At 42.5% G+C, this 26,553-nt stretch overlaps 1 protein-coding gene across 2 annotated transcripts in view; it reads right to left on the minus strand.

The window, feature by feature from the left end:
* Window positions 1-12,580: 12,580 nt before the first annotated feature.
* The window catches only part of FAM20C (FAM20C golgi associated secretory pathway kinase), a 60,717-nt gene continuing 46,744 nt past the window's right edge, over window positions 12,581-26,553 (minus strand). For both annotated transcript variants that reach the window (XM_051632347.1, XM_051632346.1), the window contains 6 exons: window positions 25,123-25,238; window positions 17,056-17,236; window positions 16,343-16,452; window positions 14,690-14,771; window positions 14,537-14,596; window positions 12,581-13,729 (listed from right to left, as the gene is read on the minus strand). In XM_051632347.1, the coding sequence (XP_051488307.1) occupies window positions 13,477-13,729; window positions 14,537-14,596; window positions 14,690-14,771; window positions 16,343-16,452; window positions 17,056-17,236; window positions 25,123-25,238 (802 nt within the window). In that variant the 3' untranslated portion in view covers window positions 12,581-13,476. The remainder of the gene's footprint in view (window positions 13,730-14,536; window positions 14,597-14,689; window positions 14,772-16,342; window positions 16,453-17,055; window positions 17,237-25,122; window positions 25,239-26,553) is intronic.

The following is a 26,553-nucleotide window of genomic DNA, read 5'->3' on the forward strand; positions in this document are numbered from 1 at the left end:
AGGAAGCAACTGGAGAATTTCCATGGACATTTGACTCTGAGCATCCAACTTGGTGGCTGCCAGCTCACTGAAGCAGCACCAGTGTAAAGAGTGTTTCCAGCTGATCAGAAATCTCAACACACTCAGCTTAGTCACTCAATACAAGATTGTGTTGCAACATCCACTACTTAAATGTAAGGAAGACTTTCTTTGCACAAGTAATCCTCTTAAAGTCAGAGAGCCACGTGCTGGGGAACGTGCTGCTCGCTAGCAGAGCTCCAGAGCAAGAGATGAGACTATGTAGAGATGTGAAGAAAAAATGGCAATCAAATGTATATCAGGATAAATCAGGTGGAAAACTCATGGGAAGTACTAGAATTGCAGCAAAATGAAACCAGAGTAAGAGGAATCAGTCAGGTCCCCAGTCCCAGATGTGCTTCCCCACGCTCAGCGATCTCTGGTCAATGTTGTTGCTGCCACAAACACTGTGAATTGGCACCTATTGTTTTATTTTCTGGCCACAAGCAGCATGTTCATCCTCACTTTCATTTTCTGCATTTTTCCCCCATGATGACCATGTCCAAAGAGTGCCATTACAAACAGTACTAAGTCAGCATTAACTACAAGAGACTTTTCATGTGGCACACCCTGCTTAGGAGCTGTCATCCTTCCTCCTTGCTGCTGGCTGAGGAGGGTGAAGAGAAGCATCAGCAGTTTGTGCTCCTTTGTACAAAGGCAGATGGGACAGTCACAGTCTCCTGTGTTGCATCTGGAAGGGAATGGGGGACCATCACTAGTTGGACCCAGGACAACTCTTTGTGTGGAGTGTTCCTGCATGGTTTTGTTTCCAGCACAGTTTTATCATCCAGAGGGAAGTCTTTCTGGGGAAAATGCATGGAAAAAAAGTCTGTCTCCCTAACAAGGTCATTTGGGGACAGTTTCTGCCTAAGCTTGTTCCCATGTAATCCTCAACTGGATCTGGCTTTTTTCTCCTTTGTTGCTCAGTTCTTCATCCTTTAGGAGTTGCCTAGGACTCAGTGATGAAAGCCTGCCTCATTCCCTCAAAGGATCAAACCCATTTGGCCTGCTTTCCAGCCTGATTAATGTTTATATCTACTAATTGTTTTCCCTCTCATTTTCTGATTTCCTACTGATTTCACAGAAAGCCCTGAAGAAAACAATCTTTGATGGCAAATAACATATTTTAAAAGACAACTTCCCACCTCCAGTGTTTGTGGATAATTAGAAGATTGAGTATAAATGGCTTGCAAAGCTGCTTATTAATGTATTTTTCCCTCCATTACCTGGAATAGCTCAATTATCTGTGCATTTTGACATCCTATGCTCTTTTCCATGCAAGAGACAGAGGTGACCCCTCATCTCTATGCCTGTTGCCCATGTTCTTCCAACTGTGATTTTAAGCTACATCAAATTTTTAGCATCTACTGCAAGGATGACTTCTGGTGTTCACCTACTTCTTTATCTGCCACATGCAGTAGCAGGTGAAAACAGATTAAACCACACACTTCCCATGACAGACAGGTCCTGTGAGTTTCCATGCATGGGCAAATTGAGGTGAAAAAAAATGCAGTGGCATCATGAGATCACAGGAGGAACTGAGATGAATTCTGGAACTGGAGAGTCTCCTTTCCAGAAACTCTTGGGTCCAGATGAAGTTACACGTTAATTATGGGTGGGACCTGATCAGAGTAAGGTTAAGGTTTTCAAATTTTAACAAAGCCAGAGCTGGGAATTCAGTGGAAAAACCTTTTTGAGTCACAATATATGATGGCAAACTCATATCCAGGACAGATGGTGTTTTCTAAAAGTAGCTGTTTACTCCTGGAATTACTCTTCTTCCTTCCTGTGGCATTTCTTTCTCATTCTGTGGTGCTTCTGCCCACAAACTTGTCTTTTTCAGCATATTTCTGTTGGCAATTTTAATGATCTTTTCTTAAAAAAAGGGCTATAAAAAACCCTCTCTCCCTGTCTTTGTCTTCTTACCTTGATGTTCCTCTCTGGCAATATCCTGTCCTAATTATGGATAAATGCAAAATATTTAGTTATTTTGGAAACTGTCTTTTATCTTTATATAGGAGGTATAATTAGCAGCTTAGTTCATCTTGCTTTTTTGTTCAGCTAAATGTCATACTGTGTATTTGTGTCGTTGCCTTTGTTTCTGTGTAAGTAAGGAAATCAGGAATAGCTTGGGGAAAAAAATATACTTTGTTTGGTTTTCTTTTAGAAAGCTGCTTTCAGCTGCACTCTCCTCCTTTCACCTTAAGGACAGCAGCCCATTTCAGATGGCTGCCACCAAGACCTCTCCCTTCTGACAAAATCCCATCTGTTTTTATGCCAGGGTGCAAATCAAGAGAAATCAGGATTTGTCCTAGCAGCCCTACAGGAACTTGGCTTGCCCCAAATCTTTATCCACCTCGTAGGGCAGAGCTAGGCCCAATGAAATACCTTGAAGGTGCTGTTCTGCATCATCATCCTTGTCCTGAGACAAGACTTGGCTTTTATATTTCTCCATCACAACCCTGAACACTAGATTTTTTTGGTATTTAAGCCATGTTTTCTTTCAATTTGGATGACAGTGACTTTCCACTGGCACCACATTCATTAAACTGCCTCTAAGTCCAGAGCAGTAATAAAAAATGTTTCTCATTACATCTTGCAAAGCACACAGTCCTTCCTCTTATATGTTGTAGAGGATGAAAGCACTTGCAAAAGTCTTCCTTATAGAAATAAAAACAGTCCCAGAAGCACAGCATTTTTTTTCTTCCTATTCCACACAGGTTGCTCTGCTAGTGATGGCAACTAACATTGTCTTCTGTTATTTCTGGATATATTTACAATAATCCCAAAATAATTAAACAGAGATTCTTCTCTCCATATCATTAACTAGCATTCTTGCTCTAGTGTCTTACTGGTACCCATCACCCTCATTTTAATACAGATTTCAGAAGTAAAACTAGAAGACACAGATGCTGAACTTTGCACCATTCACAATGCTGAATTTTGTTTTGTCTGATTTTATCTTTTAACTTTACACTTGTTATGAAATTAAAGACATTCCAACTCTCAAAATACATAGTTGCACTTATTTTAGTGATAGTGGACCTGCAAATGTAGTTATTAACTTGTTTGCTTGAGAGAGAGGAGAAAAAAAAGGGAATTATTGTTGGTACTGCAAAAGAAATTATGGAAGAAGCTCTGGCTTCAGATTACACGTAATATGTGACTGGAAAAAGGGAGCCAAGTGGGAATCTGCAGTGCCAAACTGTAATTAATCCTAGCTCACCAAAGCTTGTAAAGCAGATTTTCAGCTGATATATCTTACACAGCACCCTGGAACAGACAGGCAGTGGCTCCATTCCTCTGGCAAAACAGTTGTCTGTAAGAGAAGAGTTCATCTGTGCAGGAGACAGCATTTTCCCTGAGGTTAGGGGCTGTGCTCCTGCAGAAGAAGGGCCTGTGGGGAACCCTGCTGCTCTCTGCTTTGATCCTGACTGGCAAATGCTGGGCTTTGGCTTGGCCTTCTCCAGTGCAATCAGAGAAATGGGATCAGTTCAAAGGGGGCTGGTGAAAATTCCCCAGCCAAAAGTCATCCTTCACTCCCTGCATTCTGCATTGGCTGGGTAGAACCAGCTGTGACAGATGTGGGTCAGGCAGGGCAGTGCTGGAGCCCCTGGCTGGGCAGGAACAAGCAAGAAAAGAAAAATAATAGTCTTCAGTCAAAATGTTGTAAGGTCACTTTTTAGGAAATAGTTGTGTTTATGGACTCTTCCAGCATTTTCTTCTTGTTAATTTTTCCCCTGTGAAAGACAAGCTCTTCTCCTTACTATTCATTTAACTTTGGGTCATTGTAGTGGTGTTTGTCATAAACACTTTAATTAAAATAAATAATAAATTGCTGTTTCCCAGATGGTGCAGAGATTGGGATCTCAGGAGAATGCAAATCCCACCTTTACTGTTAATTAAAACAATTTTTGAATATATTATAGGACATACCTGCTGCTAAATTTCCAGTAGAAGATTTTGTACATCTGCCTTGCTGGTGTGAGACCACTCTCCAGGTCTGTTCCCAATATTCCTGTCCTCATTAGAGTTTAGTCTTATATCTCCCCCTCTATTTTATCTGTTGCTGAAGTGAAGGCACATAAATTCTCTTTTGATGTAGTTGCCTTAGACCCAGTCAGGTTTTCACCATTACAGCCTGTTAATAAACCCAGGCATGTAGAACTTCAATGGTCTTTAATGCCACTTTAAGGGTAGGAAAGAGCAGCTTCTTTCATCCCAAGCACCAAGCACACTAGAGCAGTCGGGCACAGACTGATGGTCTCATGAGCAACACTTATTTCCACTATTGTTCATGCTCATGCCAAAGATTAATGTCTTTGCCCACAGCAGCCTGCTTGTCTAATTTATTTCTGTGCATCAAAAGGACCCTATCCAGGGCTCTAGCTCTGTGCACTTGTTGCAAGGGCATCCAATTATCAGTCCATTATTTTAGTTTGATGAAATAATAGTTATGATGAACAGCCCCACTTTGTGTCTGATCGTTTGACTTTCCATGAAAGCACACTTAGCACTGGCTGCACGAGAGACCAGCCCTTGCCTGAAAGCAAAGCCAGCTGAAGTCAAACAGAGCCTTTCCAGTGACTTCAGGGGACCTTGGATCCAGGAATCATGTGCTGGTAGTCATAATAATTTGCTTTTTCAAGCCCCAGAAACTCCATGCTTCAAGATACAGCCAGCTCAAACAAATACATATTTAAATGAGAGCACACCATAGGTGGGAAGATAAATATAATTGCACCCGGTTTTGCACTTGCACTTGTCCTCTAGGAGCTAAACTGAGATTTTTAATATACTTATTATGAATATGTGCATCTGCTCTGCCTTTTTTGCATAATGAGCACATTCCTGATACTTAAAGAATTAGCTTCCTCTCTCTCTAAGAGATAGGCAAAATGAGGCATGCTGTTATTCATGTATTTATTTATTCATTCATTATTTTTTGCCTGAAGCATACTGGGCAATCCATCTTGTTCTCAGGAAAACCCCAGGGGATATGGAGAAGACTCAGCATTCAGCTCTGAGCTCAATTATCACAAAGCTCATCCTATAAATTCAAGCATCTTATAGGGAAAGAATAACATGCAGCTCCCCACAGTAACATCTCCTGAAAGAGAGAGAGCAAAAAACGCTTTTGGACAGTTGCCTTGAGAAATGCAAGGGAGGGAAAGGATCCAGTTTCCCCTAGATCCCTGCTGCAGGAAGACAAGGGGCTGCTGGCTGCAATTCCAACTATGTTTTGCCACATCTTGGTTTCATACACTGAGCAAAGTCCAAAGCAGCAACAATAACCATGGACAACATTCATCAGCCTTGACTCAACTATCTTGGAACTCAGATAAGATGCTTCCCTGAAAGGAAAACAACTTTTCCAGCTGGAGCAAACTGAATACTGAGCTTCTGCTTCCCTCTTTAATGACTCAGCCAATAGCTCTAAAAAAATACACTGTTTTCCAAAGTAATTCAGGTGCTAGAAAACCATCAGGAGAGCACCTATAGGGTGTATCCCTGCAGATGACTTACATCTCTTCTGCAGTCTGCCAAAACCTGCTCCATAGTAGCATGATGTGCACCAACACCTCTGAACAATGCAGGGAGGCCAGTTTTCCAGGAAAGAATCACCAGCTCAGAGGTTTTGGAATATTTGGTAGCACCAAACTCCCCACTTGCTAACGGAGTGATAGGGCTGGTATTTTCCTTCAAGTAATGTTCCTAAGCAGATGTGATTCATAACCAGGGGGATTGTTGTAGCCCTCATCATAATGTCATTCACAGCAAAAGCCAGACACCCACTTGTGTCTGGGAGCAGGGTCTGCAGATTGTGCCAATGCAGCACAAAAGCTCTGGTTGTAGGACCTGCCCTTTAAAGTTAGCTGATATTGGTGCATTGCTGACCTTTTAATTCCTTTCCTTCATTTAAATAGTGAGCCTGATTAAATGTGTCCTTGTTTTGTATCACTTTTTAAACTTCTTTGATCTGGACAACAGTCCTTGTTGCAGTAAGAGACACTATACCTGATATCTCTGCAGCTTTGTGCTGAAGGCGGAAAACCAAATGATGGGCTCAAATAGCATGAACAACCCACCCCTCTGTGCTGTGCTGGTTTAGGTGAATCACTGGAAAGGGGGTTGGAGGCTGAGGAATGAACGAGCAGCTTGTTGCCTGGCTGAAGTGGTGCCTGACCAGCCAGCTCACAGCAATGTCTAGCAACACAGGGGGATGTGCGAGGAAAGGGCTCTGGGGCTGCTGTGGGTGCTGTTAGGCACCAGACCTGAGAGTCACCAGCACTCGATGCCTGAATCATCCACTGAAGGCTGGAAAGTGTGGAGACCTGCTAAATAAGTAGCTGAACCTGTTAAAATGCTAATTAAGCATGACAGGCTTGAGTTAGGATGCTCTAATAAGAGTGAGGATGTGTGAGATGCTCTCATAAATATGCAGCAATCTGCCAGCTGGTTCATATCCTCTTTGCAGGCTACACAGGACTATATGGTCCATATATTTTTCTTCTGATTTCTTACCCTCCCTCAGTGGTAGGTAACATTTTTTTCACCTGTTGCAAAACTGAGGCCCATGTAAATAGCTAAGGGATTACTCTTTAACCAGGAGCCACATATGCCACCACCAGTTCAAATAAAACATTGGTACCACCATTAAGGTCTTTTAATTTTTAACATCCTAATTTCCAGGGTGTTTCTCAGAAGCTCAGCTCTGTACCATTGCAGCTACTCTGGGCTGCATCCAAAGAAACTTGAAACCACTGGAAAGGTTTCCATTAATTTCACTAGATTAGGTCCTCAGACTGGAAAACACTGCTCATTTCTGGTAAGCGTGGAGATGTCCTCAAATATAGTCCTCAGGTGGAAAATGAGGGTAAAGCACTTGGTCAGGCTCTTACAAATGGACCTGGAGGAATAAGTGATTTCACAGGAATTATGACACGAGCTCCTATAGAAGTCTAGTACATGTGTCACAAAGTGAGGACTCTGTGGGCTTGAACAACTTAAGGGAACTTGCTGGAAACAGTTGAGTCTAAAGGTCACGGCCAGCATTTTAATGAAGCACCAATTATAAGACAAAGACTTGGCTATAGATGCCTCAGTTTCTAAATAATGAATTTTGGAGTTTATTCAGGCTAAAAAAGCATCCATTAAAAATGGAAATCCAGTGCAAATCAGTGATGCAAACAGCTAGAAATATAGAGAAATAATAAACAATAATTATACATTATTTAAGCTTACAGCTAAGAAAGCCATGAGAAAGTCAGGGAGATTGTCTGTAAATGGGGCAGTGAAAGAAGATAATGGGCTTAAATTCTGCTTCTGTAAAACTTTCACTGACTTCACTGATTAGGAAGGAGTTGCTTAAAAATCAGCAGAAAGACTTTCCAAGACTTGGTCTTGGAAAATGATGCGAACTTCAGTCAATGGACTAACCAGAGAAGCCTTTTATTATCACTATTTATGAAGCTCTGCCTGTGGCAAAGATTCCTGACGCTACTCTAAGAGGTTACACAAATTGTCACAGTGAAGGACTAAGGAAGATATCCTGGGAGGAAAGCTGCTTGCAATTTTGGAAAGCCTGATTCACTTGGTTTACAAATCAGAAGAGGATTTGCCCTCCATTTCCAGAGCTCAGCCTCAGATCACAGCAATAGTGCTGCTCCAGGCTTATGTGCAAGTGCCTGCAAGGAAGGACCTGACCATTAACTTGCCTTTGTCATTTTGGGTTTGTTTTTTTAACCCCTCCTGGGCTTCTGCAGCTGCATTGCTTATGTTTTGCTGACAGCTTTAACTTTCATTTGTCATTTAGCTGTGCATGAGGACTCAGAAGATGAACACAGATTGGAGTCCTCACTTGATTTATGGCACCTTCTGCAGGCATCCAGGTGCTCCAGCGACCAACACTGATGTACAGAGACCACTGTATTTCAGCAGACTCCAGCAACCACCTCTGGAGTGACACATGGCTGGCATTAGTACAGCACCAGCAGCCGGAGGGATGAGATTTTAATTTGTCTGTCTTCTGGGTAGGATCTATCTTAAATCACCCTGGGATGTATTTTGATGTCAGGGTCAACTAAAGCAAGTAGGTGGTTTTGTATATATGTCTGTCAATCAGTGAGCAACTTTCTAGAAGAAGTGGCAGAGGAATTTATGTAGGGCTCTTAATGCCATTCATTACTGTGGCCAAGGCACAACATGACCCAGATTCCCACAGTCTCAGAAGTGGAGAGTGCTCTGATCTGACACTTCCAATTGCAAGTTGTTCTGCTTTAGCTCAGGCTGCCAATTCCATCTGCAAGCTGCTGGATTTGGGCCTGTATCTGAGCAAGATTCTAGGCATAACACATGCTACTTCTGACAGGGGAGAGTGGCTGATTGTCTGTGGAGGTCATTTGAAAGAGAGGAACTGATCTTTCAGCACATAAGTCTTCATATAGTGTAGTGGATTGGACACAAATGTGGGCATTCCTCTCACCCTGCTCAAAATCCCCTTACTTCATCAAACTATATCAAAGATGTATACATGGAAAACCTTTAATTTAAAAGCATTTAATATCTCTAAAGAGATGGAGCACAAGATACCATGTACTCCAGCAGCTCTTGAAGACAATCTCTAGACACAGACTTTTGCTCTGACCCTGCATTAGAGGAAGAGGTGCTGGTACTGCCAAATCCACAGCCTCCTTTTCGCTTATGCTTCATTTTCACCCATGACCAGAGCTGGTCTGACCTCAGTTCTCAGGTCTTTTGACTCACTTTTCTTTTTTTTCTAGAGAGCCCCCCAAAGCATTGGATTGGTACTTCACCAATGCAAACGTAGAAGTGAGCAGATAATTCAGTTTGATCTGGTCACAGACTCAGTTACAGCTGGAGGCTACCTATGAATCATTTTTAGCATCAATAAATGTTCTCAAGAAATCCAGCAGCTTCTAACTGGTAATAACTTGAAATGTCATGTGAGAACTTGTCCCAGGAAACTCAACATTTCTACTAGTCAATTTACAGTTGAAAAAGAAACTTCCTTGTGCATGTTCTTTTCTGCATATTGAGCCTCAAATATTTTAGTAAACAACCACTGGCAAGAAAGTCCATACCACTACCTGGAATAATTTCTGGAAATTAATTTTGCAGTCATACATTCAGTACTTGGAGACAGTTTGGTCCCTCAGGATGCAGATTATCAAGGCTCTAGTATATGTCCAGCTCCAACTTGGAAACTCAATACCCTTGGGCTGAGGCCACAAAAGCCTTGAAGCAGGGACACGCATCAGGTGGAGTCCGGATGTGTTGAGGGGATGATGCAGTTGCTGTGATGGAAGAGAGGAGGACATCCCCGTTGGACCTACAGATTCCACATACAGACCCACTGGCAGGAACCTGAATAACCTTTGGACACTTCTGTCTTCAACACTCACACAAGACAAGCTCATTTTCAGTTCAGTGCCTGAGGGCAACAATCAGACTGAAATCCCAGGTTCCCTCCTCCTGCACAAGGCTTCTTGCTGTTCTTTACATTTCAATCTCCTTCAGGCTTGCAACGTGTATACACAGCACGGGCTCTGCCTGGTACTGCTGATCACAACAGTGATACCTAACTCAAACAATGAGAGCTTTTTTTTTTTTTTTTTTAAATTTATATTAATTTCCTTTGATGCTTAAAACCCAGCAAAACAGCAAAACAAAAGCAGGCTCTCATTGGAATTCCTCAGGAGAACACAGTATGCTGTTCCAGGCTGTCAGACAGTTGTAATTAGGTGCTTTTACAAGTAAAGCTATCTTTATCTGTTATTTATTGTGCACACTGTATTTATTGTGCTGCACACACTATGGCCCTGGTAGACTGCAGATTTCTGGGTAGGCTATTGCCTAAGTGCTGTTCCTGTACCCATTGTTGAGACTAAGAAACAAGCCAATTTGATTCTGACATTTATTTCTCTTCTTAGAGTGAATCTTTTTGTCTGGTAGATATGTAGGACTCGTAAAGAGACGTTACTCCATGTCATGCTAATCCTCCTCACTTCATGGATTACTGACCTAACGCACAATGACAGCCCTTTCCGAGCCACCATCTCTCACAGAGCTAATCTGCTGTCACAAGTGTGCCAAAGTGCACAACCCCTGCACCCCAAACCCATTGTGTTCCCCTACAAGAACCCCCAAGAACAAGATCTCCCTCTGCAAAGGCACCCTCCAACTGTATCAACTACTGAGGTAGCTCAGAAAGCCCTCATTGCTGCCCTCGTTGCCTGAAGAAAGATGTATTTCATTCCAGTAGAGCAACACCCTTTCCCTAAAGGCTCTCAAAAACCCATGAGATTTTCAGAAAGAGAAATTCAGGCCAGCTGCTATCTCTGTCTTGGGGCAATGCAGATGCACCCCAAAATTGGAGGTTTGTCCCTCCCTGGGTTGTACAGAGCTCTTCGCAATGCTGTCTTAGCCCCAAGAGCTGAAAACCAGAGTAACAAGTTCATTTTCCTGCTCCAATTTCCCATCATGGCCACTCACCCCCACCCACATAGAAAAGATACATCAGAACAAGGCAGTTGCAAGGCAGTAATTCTTTTCCTTTCACAAATACCAAGAAAATTAAAACGAGTCCAAGCTCTAGCTACCTGGCAGTGTGAATGCAAACACACCACAGCATCCTGGTAGATGCCAAGAAGCAACTCCACAGCTCCTTTCAGTACTCAGCCCTTCCACTTCTTGTAAAAAGTCCCAGATCAGTCCTGGGTCCTCAGCTCCCCCAGCCACACAAAGGTCCTGAGCTCAGCTGTAGCCACGTACTGCCTGAGCACCCTGCCCAGTATTGGTGCTTGCACTGCTCGGGTGGAGGGGTCAATTCTCCCCAATTTTTCATCAGAGAGGACAAAGGAAACCTCTCCCAGCCAATATCTCCCTTCTTCCAAGATGCTTGCATTTCTCATCCTGAAGAGAAGCCTCCCTTTCAGCTTTTTTTGTGTGGCCAATTAATGACTGGAAACAAGAATAATTTCATAGGTCTAAAAAACTGCAGCACAGAGCTTGCAGGTGGAAGCATCAAAGTTCAGGGAAGGAAAGAAATCAAAGACCCTACAGAGCTGATTATAATATGGCAAGGATGAGTGACCTTTAGTTAATCATTCTACACAAACACTACAAATCCTGCTTATAGGAACTCAGAATCAGGTTCATAACCATGAATTTATATCCCTGACAGCATGAGCAGCCTTCTGCAGAGACCTTCAGCTTGTGCCCCTCTGCCAAGAGCTCCTGACCTACAACCCAGCTTCTAAAGAACCAAGACCTTTGCTCAATCTGCTCCTCTCTGAGCTAAGAGGCTGCCAAGTGCTGCTTTCCAAAGGAAAACCAGGTCTGCAACCCCAGAGCCCCTGGCTGACCTGACCCCAGAAGCAGAAAGCAGAGCTGTGTCAGGGTGGTGATTTTCCAGCTGCACCAGGAGGAAAAGCACAGCCAGGCATTAAGGATAAAGCAGGGATATTATCACCCATTTCACCTTTCAAAAATCTTAAGTTTTAGGCTTTTTAGCTAAGAGGGAGAGAGCTGCAGTGCAAGTGCTGCATTAGAGAAAATATCTTTGTTTCTGTAGATGGGTTGTGGTAAGTGAAAAAAGCCATGGGGTAGCCAAGTCATTTTCCAAGCTCCTGGAAACTTGTATAATCTGTTCTGTTGTCTTTCTATGCCATCTATGAAAGAGTCATGGGAATCTGAAACGGGCAGTGAAACAGTAAAAGAACATGTTTTTAGTGGTAATATATCAACCTAAGAAGTGAATGAGACTATAGAGCAGGTCTTCCTCTCATTCTTAATTTTAATATGCTGAAATGTCTACATTTTAGTCTATCTGGCTACAAGCTTTTAGAGTATATGTTTATAAATCCTTGGGAAGAAAGACATAAAATGAAACAAATGACAGCTTTGAATTAGAACTGTGATGAATATCATCATAAACTCTCTCCTTCACCCAAAGGAGTGATGAGAGATTCCTTCTGTACCACACAGTGTTTTCACAAGTCTAATACAGCTACTTGTTCAATTTATAGCTTGCTTTTGGGCTGAAAAGTCTCCACACATATTACATGAACTCAGCTGTAAATGATTCAGAACTATTTGGTTGAGAATACCATATTTCTAGACAATTTAGACTGGGGTTTTCTGGGTTGGGCAAGGGCATTTGCTGCTGTATCTAAATCCCCTGGGCAGTGTGTCAAGCCATACGCATTTAGAGGTGTTGCTCTTCAGCTTGTTCCTACAGATATAATTGCAAGAGGAAGGGATGCTGAAATGAGAGTCAAAACAATGCTTTCATATGAAAGACTGGCCATTTTCAATACCATGGTTCTTATCAGACTTGTAACATATATAGATCAGCAGTTCCCTATTTCAGCTCAGTTGGCTGCTGCTACAAAAATGGGATGACCATTTAAACACCTACTTCTGGAATATTTGCTGGTGTGTCCAGCTTTGCTCTGAACATGTTTTCCAGGGAGAAATGAACCCATTTAGACATGATGGCTACACATTTTGCCATATCTTTATTGCACTTTTACCACGTTGCAAACAATTCCACAAAAATGCTGCAAAAGTAAGCCTAGAGCTGCTGAAAGCAGCTTTTTACCCATATATGTATATATTTACACAAAACTATCAAAAGCAAAGTTGAAAAGTAGCAGCTCAGCTATGATAGTCTAGAAAGGTAAGAGCTGCCACCTCCTTATGGACAAATAGTACAACTTGTCATTTTACATCACTTTGTAAAACCAACATTCAAGTATTCCTGTCAATGCACAATTAGTGAAATTCCCTTCCGGTAACCACTGTATTTATTATAATAATAATAATTATTATTTTTTTGCCTTTAAAAGTTCATAATGCCTTAACCCTTTAAATGCTTAGTAGCTGAGGGGGGAAAGCATTCAATTTAAATAAGATACAGTGGATTAGAGCACTTAAAGGGTTAACACAAAGTACTAAGTGGACCGTCACCACAAAGTAAAGTGTGAGTCACAAAACTATGCCGTCCCTCTTAGTTAAATTTGGTAGGTAGGTCTGGGTTTTCATAGATATACTGTATATAAATACAAAATCTTAAGTAAAGGCCTCCTTTCTATACAAAAAGGACAGGAGGAGTTTTGATATCAGACCGTTGTCTGTCAGTGAGCTGAGTATTTTCTGAATCTTTTCATAATCTCTCTTTAGGAACTAATGAAAAGCATCACATTAGACTTATTTTTCATAATGAACTAATCCTTTGCAGAGTCTACACATTACCTACTTTGGGAACAATTATATCTCATTTCTGAATTCACTGAATTCACAAAGTGGCACATACAGTCTTTTGCAAGACTTTTGCTGTGTTGTTTTTTCCCCTCTTTGAATCTTTGCTGGTAAAAACGTCGTCTTGCGATTTCACTACCTCTCGGTCGTAACAGTGTTAACATCAGTGTGAAAGTCATTTTCAACCACATTGTCATAACCATCCTTCTCTATGCAGTCACTGACAGCCTTGAGGACAATCCGCAGCCTCCTGTCCATCGCCTCCAAGTGAGGCTGGTAAAGAATGGGAGCTATTTTATCTTTTAGTAAAGATTCCTTCATCAAGAGACTGAGTTTGTACTCCTCCTTGGCTAACAGCTGTAATCGCAGATAGGTAGACTTCCTTATTCTAGGGGAAAAAGGAGAGACAAAAAAAGTCAATTAGTATTTTCATCACTATTGATCTTGACAGGACTAAAAGGCTGATAGTCAGCATAGTCATAGCAGCATAAAATTCTTATTGTGACCTGAACTGATGAGAAGCAGGCACTGGCACAGTCCTACTGAGCAGCTGGCGTTGTCACCTGGCCAGTGACTTTTGGGAGCCCTTAGAGGTCTTGGAGCACAGCTCTACTGTCAAGTGCAGACAGCCTTCATGTTCCTCAGCTGGGTGAGGCACCAGCTGGATCTGGCGCAGCATTCATGGGGTCACCTTGGCAGTGACATGCACGATGCCTGTGGCACTGAGCTGGGGTGTGGCTGGTGGCACCAGAGGCTCCTGCTGCCTCCTCCCACAGGGCTGCCCCAGCCTCTGCAGACACACAGCTCACCCTGTGTCCCAGCTGGGCAAAGCTGAAACTCTAAATGTCACCTGTCCTCTCTGAAAATCCTGGCTGTGGGCACCATGGAAAGCTGCTGTGAAGCACTTGAACAAGCTGGGGGAAGTTTTGCAACTTGACTTCCATGGGAGAGGCATTTTGTCTTAATAAAGCCTCTCACAACAGCTCACAGCCACATTCCTGCAAGGTCTGATCTCAACAAAGCACGTAACATGTTAGTACCAGTACCCAGGACTAGCTCAGGTCAGGCTCCCTGGGCAGTATCATAACATCTCCTCCTTTCCAGGGTAGGCAATATGAGATTCACTTGAACATTTCAGTCCTGCCAGTGGAAAAAGCTGTATAAAATGGAAGACAATTCCAGAGGTGAAATGTACCTGCAGCACTGGTTTAAAGGCACCAATATGGAAAGTTCATCATGGGAATATTTTCCAAACCTATTTGAAGATAAGAGCAAAAACATGACAAAGGCTGTTTTAAAGACTTTTGTCTTCTTTATTTTCCCCAGAAAGATTATGAAAGGTATTTACCCTCTTCCATTATCTAAATGGATAATAAATGTTTCATTTCCAAACTTCTCAAAGGTTTCATAGTGATGTCGATCCATGTTACCTGTGGAATAAAGAGAAAGACTCTTCTCACTCAGGGTTGCTGCTGAGCCTGCAGCTCAGGGCAATACCAAAGTTCAGCAAGAAGCCCAGTGCTCCCCAAACATGGTGGCTGTGTGGGACAGAGAAATCAACCAGTCTGCTGAGCTCATTTTTTGTGGAAAGACCAAAGTGTGTGATACTGGAAGATAGGCTGTTGTGCCTCAGGGAGTTTTCAAGCTCTCTGAGGACCCATCAGGAGATAAAACAAACTTTCCCTCCCTCCAGCAACCCCTTCTGGGTGTGTTAAGGAAATCTCTTTCAAGTATGATGGCATCTCAACTGCTTGTGGAGCCTGGTCTTCTGTGGGGTACCTATGTCCTAAGCCAGCAGAGATGCACTGCTGAGAACAAGTCCTCCTGCTCCAGGCTTGGGTCAGCACAGTGTGCAAAGCAGCCATGGTATGGGTGCCAGCTGCAGGCCTTAGCTTAGGGAGGGGGAAGTGCATCCTACAAGCAGGGATGTTAATCCATATGACTCTGCTAGTGTTGTATTAAACATTTTTAACTACGACCAAACACCCTGTTTTTCCTCTAATATAAATTTTGCCCAAATCTCTGGCTGCCTGGAAAACCAACTTGATATTATAGCTCTGGCATATGAATCAGGATGCTACTATGGATCAGGGTGCTACTGTGGATCAGGATGCTACTATGGATCAGGATGCTACTGCAGTGGTACAGCCCAACAGCACCTTCTGGGCGCTCATGGCAAGGAGACACCTGATCTGCTTTTTAAGGTCAATGTGCAGAGTACTGGTGCCAAGCTATGAATTTTGTCTTCATGGCAGGGGTCTTGAGACACTTTTGGCTCCTGAGCTGCCATTTGCCCTCTCCTACTGCAGCCCATCGCAGAAATCTCAGTAGTAGCAATGGCAGAGGGAATGTCCACGCTGGCATGTGGCTGAGGATCCAGTATGTATGTTGGCACCTTGCAGGTACTGTAGCTGCAGCAGAACAGGTTTCATATGAGAATGTCTCAGTGTTAACAAGTGAGTAGGCTTGGAATAGGTCTCTATTACCTGCTTGTTAATAATGATTTTATTCTAATCAGGCTACATGAACAGAAAAAAGCCTTCCTGATAGACACCACAGTTGCCTTTGTGACAAAGCAACACCTCTTTCTTGTCTCCTTCTGCCAGTGCATAGAGCAACCAGCAGTGAATACTACTACAGGTTGAAAACACCATGCCAATAAAAACCAGCCTTGCACGTGCATCCAGGAGCCACAAGGTGCAATATTAAAGCACCCACTAAAGCAAAAAGTGAAACTCGACTGCTGTGAAGAAGACTAGCCTGACCTGCATTCATCATCACTCTGCTTTTCTGAAGATCTTTGTTCCTTTAATCTGCACTGATGGGAATACATAACCATGTAAATCTGCATTTTCTCATAATCATCTAGAAAGGCACATACAGTAAATGCAGCTTCAAACACGCTGTAGCAAACTGCTGAGCTATGCAGAGCAGTGCAGAAAGAAATGGTTCTTATTCTAATTAAATGTTGCATTTAATTTTTGAAAGAGATGAAACATACCCATTAGGAAATCAAAAACTGTCATATCCATTATATCCAGAATTCTGGTCCCACTGTCATAGGGGGGTGTTTGTTTAACCTCTTCACAATAATCTGGATCAACTTCCCATCTGGAAAAGCCAATATTTTGATATCTTATGTGACATACAAAGATCACAGAGTATTAAAAAAAAGTTATTTTACAGAGATCTAGTTGTATCATGATTGATTGAGGTCAGGGTCAGGTAGAGGCAGCACATTCTTCAGGCTGCATCCAGTAACACAGGCTATGGATAAAGATTGTGCCTGATGAAAAAGGAAGAAAATCACAAGATTGAAAACTATCTGGCTGATAGCTTCAAGATTTAGGAGACCAGCTGCACCATCGGTCATATGATGAAAACATTTGACACTTGTTTAGGGCTGCTGTTAGCAGTGATTCTTTCTCCCTCTGATAGGACTTAGGTCCTGTTGCATCCTGTCAAAGCTACCAGAGGTATCTGTCCCATGAGGGAATTATGCCACTGAAGGTCCTTTCAGGTTCAGGACCATAAGCTGGGGATCCTTGCAAGTGTGAGTTCTCTGTTCCTTGCCAGGAGCTGGACCAGCTGAAGAAATGCTGATGCTCTCCTAAGCCTCAATGCTTTAGATCAGGCCAGGGCAGTAACTGCAGCACTGTTTGATTTTCCTATCACTTCTTGAAGTTGGCGAACCCTTTGCTCACCACTACTCACTCTGCTTTCTTGCGCTTGTGGTAGGAACGTCTCCAAGGGTTCCTCCAGGTTTTCCTTTTAGCTAGAGACAAATCAGGCAGGAAAGCAGCCAGAGACCCTTCGATCTGATCCGGCTTTCCACACAGGGCGTGCTCTGTGGAGCAGTAGTAGGAACATTCCCCATAGAAGCAGATGTTGTTGGCTGGCAAATAAAGGAACAGAGTTTTAAAACTTAACCTTAAATTATAGTTCAAGAATTCATACAAGCACTGATGTATGTATGAGCAGAAATAAATTTCAGACCCAAAACCCCATTACCACACATAGTTTTCTTCCACTGAAACCACTAGAAAGACATTCATTCCAGTGACTGGGATCATGCCCTATGCTGAGCTCTCTGTGACTATTTCCAGTCTATTTATATTAAAAAAACCCAAATTTTATTATTTTTAAATCCCTTCCCTTCTCCTTCCATCTTCCCTGACTGATACATCCTTTGGGATATATTTGTTACCCCAGGCTGGAACCCCAAATCCCACAGCTGAACAAGTGGCACGTGCCCAAAATTAAGTCAGCTTTCAAAATCTTGGCTCATTTATTTAAGAACAGACAACATTTCATTAATTTACTTGTTGGTATAAGAAAAGCTGGCAGTTTCACTAAGGAGAATTATTTACCAGGAAGACTCATGTGGGGGTGTACGTGGAAGGTGGAAATGGCACAGATGTAACTCTGTCAGCACACATCCCAAGCACAAATTTTTTTCTCCACACATCACATTACTCCAACCATCACAGAAAATGAACCTGCAGCAGGTTTTGGAGTGTGTGTTACCTTAAAACCACCCCAAAGCTGCCACCAAATATTTCTGTATCATCAGGAACACCTACCACTTTACAAGAACCTCATTCCTACGTGAAATCTGTCCCACCTCCCAGGTGGAGGTGGGACAAAGCAGCTCATCCCCAAGCCCCACCAACACTGGACTATGAACAAGAAGAGGAGCACAATGGTGATGATCTTCTCAGTGCATTACAAGTCTTTTGACATTGCTTTATGCACACAAAATGTCATTAGAGGAAGACTGTGCCCTTTCCATATGGTAATGCACAAAGCTGAGACGTCACATTGCTTCCTAATTCCCCACTAGGCCTCTAAATTCAAATATTGCTTCTGAGCTACTCTCCCTTTGGGCAGAATCAGTATAAATGAGGCAGGAAGGGCTGGCAAAGAGAGTGAGGTGATTTTGTGCCTGCTGCAGAAAACCAAGCAGCTCAAAAAGGTGAGCTGGTGGGTTTTCATCACATCACCATGATGTCCCCTTGGTTCACACCCACCCTGCAGCCAGCCAAGCACCTGGTAGAGATGGTGCAAGGGGGAGGATGAGTCAAGCAGAGGGAGCAGTACTGGTCCTGGTGCTACAGAGATGACAGGTGGGAGAAACAGAGCAAGGAGCTGCAACTGGGTAAGGAGGAGAAGGAGAATGTGAAAAACCAATAAAGTCTCATAATTTTTTTTATTATATTAATTAACCATGCTATTCAAGACCAAATGCTAACTGGACTAAAAGGCTCAGCTTTTCAATTCCAGGTCTCTGTTGATGGCCATCAGATTTGACAATTAAGCTATGATTACTTTACTCAGGACACAGCCTTTTCAAAACCTCTGTTGTGACTGACTCAGGAGGGTCACCCATCTATCTGTGCTCAGGAACAATTCCAGCCCAAGCTGTATATTTACATTCACAGTGTTGGCTCACACCAGCTAAATACATCCTGGCTCAGTCCAGAAATATTTACCCTGTGGTCAAAAAGCTTGTTGACGGTTACTGAAAGAAAATTACTTCAGGGAAGAAAAAGAAGGGAGCACTCAGGATGTCTGTGCTTTTAATTTTGTGATTGGAAGTTATTTACTGCACAGAATATCCTTTCTTAAGAGCTATTTTAAAAGCTTTTTCTTGCATATAAGGCATAGATATTCCCTTAATATTTTAATGAAAATAACAGAATTTGAGAGCTCCCTTGAGCTGAGAAGTGACCATGTCCTTGGCCAGTAAGCCACTCAGATTGGCTGTTTCCTACAAACCCCGACAGAAACCCCGTTAATTTTTCCTTTTAAGCAACTCAATAATATGACTCATATCTCTGAGGATGAAGTTTTGGAAACTTTTTTACAAATTGCATGGGAAAAGAGCAATCACAGCTAGGGAAAGTTGGGCTGGAAAGGACTCTGGAAGCCTGTGGTTCAAGTTACATCTTCAGTCCAGCACTAATATCAGAGTCAGACTAGCATTGCCTTCTCTTGTCTAGCTTTAACAAATCTGAAACCCTCAGCTTCTCCTTGTACACCAGACACACCAGCTCCAGGACCATCTCAGTGACCCTCCTTCAGACTCACTCATTTTATTAGTCTAAAATCAAGTGTAAAGTCAACATCTAGACCAATCCAACCCAACGCGAGCCCTGGGCACACTGCCTTGCAGTGCAAAAGCTCTCAGGAGTTTCCTTTTAAAAAATGCTGCCGCAGCAAGCACTTGGCACAGCTTTTGCAGGGCAAACACAGGTGCCTCAACTTCTCCTTTGATCATCCTGGCAAAACCAGGAAAGGTTTTATGCCTCCCTGTGAGCCTCTTCAATAATTCAGGATACAAGCGAAGAGTTGTCCAAGCACCTGTGGGCAGCACTGCCAGCTGCAGGCGGTCTGCAAGCAGGAGCATCCTACTGGGCCCTTAGGAATTTTGGGATATTCTCAACAATAAAAACTGGGGAAAAACATCTGCAACTTACACCCTTAAAAAATTGATTGCAGGCAAATATTTAAAGCGGCTGCAGGCTGCCACAAGGGATGACTGACAAGAAATCATGTACTGATGCTGCTTGCTGCCAGCCAGCTCAGAGGAGTTAGGAGATGGAAAGAGATCCCTAGTTCCCGGGTGCCTGCAGCCAGGAGGGAATGCAGGGCTGTCCCTTTGCTGCAGCCAGGGGTTATGTTTCCTCCCTTCTGATGCTGCACTGGGGCTTGTGCTTCAGCACAGCTGTGTCAGCATCACCTGCTTGTCTGGGGAAGGAGGGAACCTATGCAGATTTATCTTGATGGCCTGAGACAGTTTATCTTCCAGGGTTTCTATGACTTGACCTCCACCTGGCAGAGGGACACAGATGCTCTGTTATCTGCCACTGTAGCTGTTATGTAAAGAGCAAAAGGCCCAGCAATGCCCTTCCCATGCTATCACAGACTCTGTGGCTCACTATGTAAATCTGACCTTTCAAAAAAGGAATTATATTAAACACAGCATTTTGCACAGTGGGAAGATAAATACTGTGTTTAATAGTTGGGTTCTGAATTTAACTTTGGGAACAATGAAACCCCACTCTGTATTGTCAACGAAAGCACCTGGGACTAATCATTTGACAGTAATCACACATTTGTATCCAGATAAATCTTCAGGCAAGCTTGAAAGCTCTGGCAGTGATGGCATTTACTGCTGCACTGACACAGCCAGCATGTGTGCTGCACCATGCCAGGCCCTTCATCTCCACTCCTGTTGTTCTCCTTCAGCTATTGACTTTCCCACAGAGCCCCCATCACCCACAACGGGAGTCCAGTTGTCCAAGTGACACCACAAGTGTGTTTCTCAGGGAGAAGTTACTTTCAGTGGCAAAGCTTTTTCTGCCAGCTGCCATTCTCTTCTGGGCTCAGACCTGGGATACTTGCTCTCCACAGTTCCTGTCCTATTTCTAGGGGTAGTGGAGGTGAAAGGACAATGTATTTCAAGCAAATATTAAATAAATTAACTGCTTTGATTGATACAGAATAGACATCCTGATATGCCTACCATAGGTCTTCTATACAGGCAGTGAGATGAAGCAAGCTGAATTACCTGGGGAAACATGAATTTTTAAGGTTTCTTAAAACCCTTAGGAAAGAAAAATAAAAAAGGACCAAATATAGAAAAGCACAGTTCTCAATTCAGACTTCAAGGTGCAGTAGCAAGCCTCTTTGAAACCTAAGTAGGTGACCCACATTCTGCACAGCAGGCTGAGGGTGAAATTCCAGCTAGAGACACGAGCCCAGTGCTTCGCCAGCAATCCCATGCCAAGAGCAGAGTTTGGCCTTTGGAAGGCAAAAATCCAAGGGAAAAGGGAGATTAGGTCTAATTGGAATGCTGTCCTTCTCCTCTCATTAAAATTGCCCAGTCCGTATGTTCCTCTCTCAGAAGACACAGGTGTTTCTGTACAGATCCCCCTTCCTAAGTACATGTGAGAAAGAAGCAACTGGCAGAAATTTGTGCTCCTGCAGAGTGGGCAGAAGCAGCACCAGCAGCAGTGCTGGCAAAGCAGAACAGGAGGGATGTTTATACATGCTGAAATGTTCAAATGCTGTGAGTCTGCAACATGCAAACTCCTTCTTCATTAAAATCCAAAATTGTTTCCCCAAAGCACTAGAGGCAAGAGACTCAATCCCAAGCAGCATTGCAAATGCCTGCTTTTCATTATCTGAGGATAAATGGATACAATTCATAATGAAATCCATGCAAAAATCATGGTCTGGAGATCTAAACTCCACCTAATTACAACAATTAAGAACCAGAGTGTCTGTGTACTCATCTGCACATTTTCTGTGTATTGTCCCAACAGCTGAACAATAATTCCTCTCAGGAAGAAAAGGAACAAGTGGAGATACCTTAAAGCAAATTGCTTGGAAGAGCAATTCTTTTATTGAGATTTGCATGACTGTTAATAGAGGACTGTTAATAGAAGCCTGTGCAATTGGAGTACTGGAAAGAATCCTGAATATTTATTAAATCAATGAATGAAAAGATCTTTCTTTTACCTGCTCAGAATAATAGCTAATTCAGAATTGCTACTGTTTGCTTAGAGGGAAAAAAAAAATAATCCATAATCCCTTGGAACTGGTTAATATGAACAAAACCACGGTGCTTACTAGCTGTGTAACATTGATTTCTTTAAGCTGCTGCCTCAATTACTTCCAAAATGAAGGCTGACATCATTAATATGTCTCTATGTTCCAAGCAAATTACCATTCATTTGTAAAAGTAGCAGGGCTACTGCAGTCTGCCCTACTGCAAAGGATGCAAAATTAATTTAAATAATTACTGACCTAATTCCATTTCTCATGTTGAGTCCAAACTGCCTGGAAGTGCACTTTTCTGCAATCTGCTTTCTCTCTGAATGCAGCCTAAAGCATGGGCTGACCAGCCTGCTCACAGCCATTCCCACCTTCCCAGGGAAAAAGCCATGCTGCTCCTCAGTGAGCTCTGAAGCTACATCTGCCTGCAGCTTCCTGGCAGTAAGAGACCCCCATTTCCATGCCTCATGGGACAAGTGGGAATGTAGTGAGGTTTCTTCTGACACATCCCCACACTGGTGCAGAGAAAACCAGGGTGTCTTGATGAGCATCATCCATATTTACCCTCCAAAGGGTTTCCACTGCAAACAGTGGTCTCCCAGCCCCCGGGGAAGAACTCTGCATAAAATCAATTACATTTTCCTCTTGTTTCATTTTAAGAGATGTACAGGAGTGCACAGAGAGCGAGACATTGCCAGCAGACACAGTGTGCCCCCCTGACCCCACTGTCACTGAGCACTGCTGGGGATGGAGATGGCACAGCCACCCCCAAGGGAGACTCACAGGGGCTGCCAGAGCTTCGTGTGGGTGCAGACTGGTTCTTGCAAATATCCATACAGCACACCTCGATTTCCCAGTTTGTAAGCAGTTCTCCCTCAAAACCAAGTGACTTTGGCACCCCTCATCTGTCCAGGGGACAAGTCAGTCTTTTCCAGTCTTTCCCAGGCTCCCTCTCCATCCTCACTTCCCTGGGCTGTGGGGCTCATCCCAGCACCCTCCTCTCTTCCCTTTTCTGTCCTTAATCTGCTGCTTGAGCTGCCTGCTAGGTGTGTCAATTTGTTTCCAAATGCTTAATTTAGGACCTTTGTTACTTCTTCATTAAGCATTAATTAATGCCTGCCTCTTAAGGTCACTATGAAATACATGACAGAGGTTGGGGATATGTTAATGAGAATTCAACTAATTAAACTTGGGACTTGTTGGGAAGAACTCTGACAAGTAACCAACATGACTTAAGCAAAGTATATTGATTTAGGAAATGTAACACTGAAAGAAAAATTAATTGCTTAAGCATTTTATTCTCCAGAAAAGCCTGATTCGTAGTTAATCAAATATTTTAATTTAATTTATCTGAGGCCTCTAAATAAATTTGAATAAAGGATTATGCTTGGACCATCCCCTGGATGTCTGGAATTTCATAATGACAAGATAAAGATCTTCATCCAAACTGACAGCCTGAACTGCTTTGCTGTGCTCTGGCTGCTGTAAGCTGCTCAGTACTTCAGTACAGTTCTGTAATTCTCAGAAATCACTCAAGTTCACCCTTAAGCCTTGATATATAACTTGGGAAGACTAAAAAGCAACAAAAAAACAACTAATCTACGTCTTACTTGCTAAAAAAGTAATAAAATGGTTTCAATTTCAAATGGGCCAAAGCAACTTGTGCACATGAACAAGCACAAGATTTTTTTTGCCATCTTTCGTGTGTGGTGTTTTGCCTACAAAATAAATCAGGCAAAAAAAAATGTAAACAAAGAAGGAGAGAAAGTGACTAAGACACGAGTGCCTGGTTGGAGCAGACAGAAAGGTTTACACATCAAGTTTGGTGAACACTGTCACCATGTACTGACACCACTGTCACCACGACTGTACAGGTGAAAGTGGAGTAAGACGAAACCTCTTGCAATTATGTCAGGTATTTGAAGTGAAGTTACTGTCTGCTCAACTATGTCATTCAGACCTGAACACAAATATGAAGCTAACAATAACAGCCATGATAATGACTTCACTGGTGATCACAGAAGTGTGATAAATATTTTAAGAGAGAAAGCTCTGCAATGACAGGGCTCTGGTTTCCACCTAATAGCGAGAAATTACAGTTACATCGGGAGAAACTATAATTAAGTCTTTGGATCTTGACTGTAGGGATCTGGGATAAACAGCTTCTGGCCAATCACACAGAGAGCTAGGGAGAGATCTCCAGAGGTTTCTGCTCCAGATTGCCTGTTACACAAGCCACAGCCCAAGTTCAGCAAAGCACATTTGCACGCAGCTGAAATAATATGAGTTAAGCTCACTGGAACATAGCAACATGCTTTCAATCGAACATTTCCCTAATATAGCCTTTCTCGAGGAATACACTTCAGTAGGTATTTTTGTGCCAAAACTCACAACCTTAATTTATCCACCTCAGCATCCCAGATGCTGAACAGAGATGCTACCGCATTCTCTCACCCTTTGCCCATCTTCACCTATTCCGGTTGTATATTCCGGTGAGCAGGGCATGGTTCTACCTTGTGTTTGTAAAATTTCCATCATGTCGAGCTCCATCCTTGGCTGGAGTCCCCAGATGTTGTGAAAAAGTGAAGAGTGATGGAGAGTGGTATTGGTTCCTGGGGTGAGCCCTCAAAGCAAGAATGAGGACTGGGAATAATTCAGGTCACTTCTGCTCTGGCCTCTGCCCAGCAGAGAATTTGAGCTGGAAGCAGGATATGTTACACATCTATTTGCATGATTTTTTTCTCAAATTCCTGCTGTAGTAAGAAATGAAGTACATGACTCTGAGAAAATAAGGTTTTGGTCCTCCAGTCAAAACCTAGAAATAAATGCATCTGTCCAACAGAAGTGATGGATCACATTGCAGTGGGGAGAAAAAAAAAAAAGTCTAAGTAACTAATTGGCTAAGTAATAAGGTTTTGGGTAAAGTGAAAGTAACAGAAGAAATTGCTTTAGAAATTGCTCTACATAAAGCATTTGTTGAATACATTGCTTTTGTGAACATAAAAGCCTGTCTCTGTGGATAATTTGTCAAGGGGAAAAGGCACTCAATTCAAAACAATGAAGTCTTCTTTGTAGGCTATGTCTCCACATTTATTTTTATTCAAAGGTCTAGAAGACAGTTCTATTAGAAACATCTGAGCAACTAAGCAATCTACATATCGTTCCCTTAAGTATGTGTTCAGCAGGTTAGAAAGAATATGGTGTTATTTCCAAGACTACCTGGTGAGATGAAAAACGTTCTCCACAGTTTCTTGTCACGAGTCACATCTCGTATTTCTCTCGTCATGTTAACCAGTCTACCTGCAACTGGTGGAACACGACGGAAATCCAGGATCCTGGAGGAGAAAGAGAAGAGAGTTTATGGATAGGATTAATATATAACCATAGTGATAGGTTTTAGGAAGGTTCATTACATTCTGAAGGCACATTTATCTGTGGTCTTTAAGGAGTAAAAAGCCCATCAACTTTAAACTGGATAATCCTTTGTATAATATATTACAAAATATGTCCTGAATATAATCAGTTCTGACCTGCCTACACAGTATGGAGCAGATGCAAAATACAGAAGAGTATGGGGACACGTTCCATAAAAAAAATGAAGATACATAGAATTCCAGAAATAAGAGACAGTAGAAACTTATTTTTTACCTTGTGCTACTTCAAGATTGTTATAATATGCATTTGATCAGCAATTTTTAAGTGACTTGAGGAAACACCATCTAATTGTATTTTTTTTTTTTTCTGACAGTCTTAGTAATTGTTTTATCCTTGAAAGACCAGACTAGGATGGTTCCTAAAGCAAATCCACCCTGTGCCACCCTTATTCTAGTCATTGAGCCAGAAGGCAGCTGTTCTACATGCAGCCCCAAATAATTTCTGTTCTCAAATCTTCAAGCTTTTGAAAAGATATTTCTCGGCACTTCAGGGTGTGAAAGATGCTTCAGTTCTATCTCCATCTGTAAGATGCATATGGTTTCTAGCCATACTGTTAATAATTCATCACTAACTAGTAATTCCTGCTCCTAATCTGGGCAGGCTGAGATGGTTGCAGCCCCTTCCCAGCCTTGGGGTATCTACCATACCCTGCACTAACTCTGCCTTGGGGGGACATTTTTAGCTAACAGGAGCATGGGATGACCACCATTGCCCTCTCCTTCCCACCAACTTATGTCCCAAATGCACTCCTGATATGGGACAGCCCCAACTTTTTGCTCTGAAGACAGAACTCCCTCCCCACCTTAATCATTCCTCTCTGAACACTCACACCATTCCCCACGTCTTGCTTAGATGTGTGTGCCCTGAAACCAATTGGAGGAGCCAGATTCCTGTCACATTTATGCAACATATTCCCAGGGAATTAGCGTCTTTCCATATGCACCTCAGGACCACAGGGGGAATTAATTTCTCACCCTCTCTTCAATAGAATTTCTTTTTGAGAATTACTTATTGCAAGGTTTCTAATTCCCAGAGCAAGTTGCATTTGCTAATTATTAATCTACTCTTTCATCACCTGCTATTTCCAGTATTGATGGTGTTTTCGCACCTTTGTTCCATTTCCCCCTTTCTTAAAAGAAATTCAGTCACAGGGCTGGCCAAGTGCAGGAACTTATCACAATATTTCCACTTTTCTTTTAATGTAAATCCATTTTA

Source organism: Apus apus, chromosome 14, assembly GCF_020740795.1.
Source record: "Apus apus isolate bApuApu2 chromosome 14, bApuApu2.pri.cur, whole genome shotgun sequence".
NCBI classification, from domain to species: Eukaryota; Metazoa; Chordata; class Aves; order Apodiformes; family Apodidae; genus Apus; species Apus apus.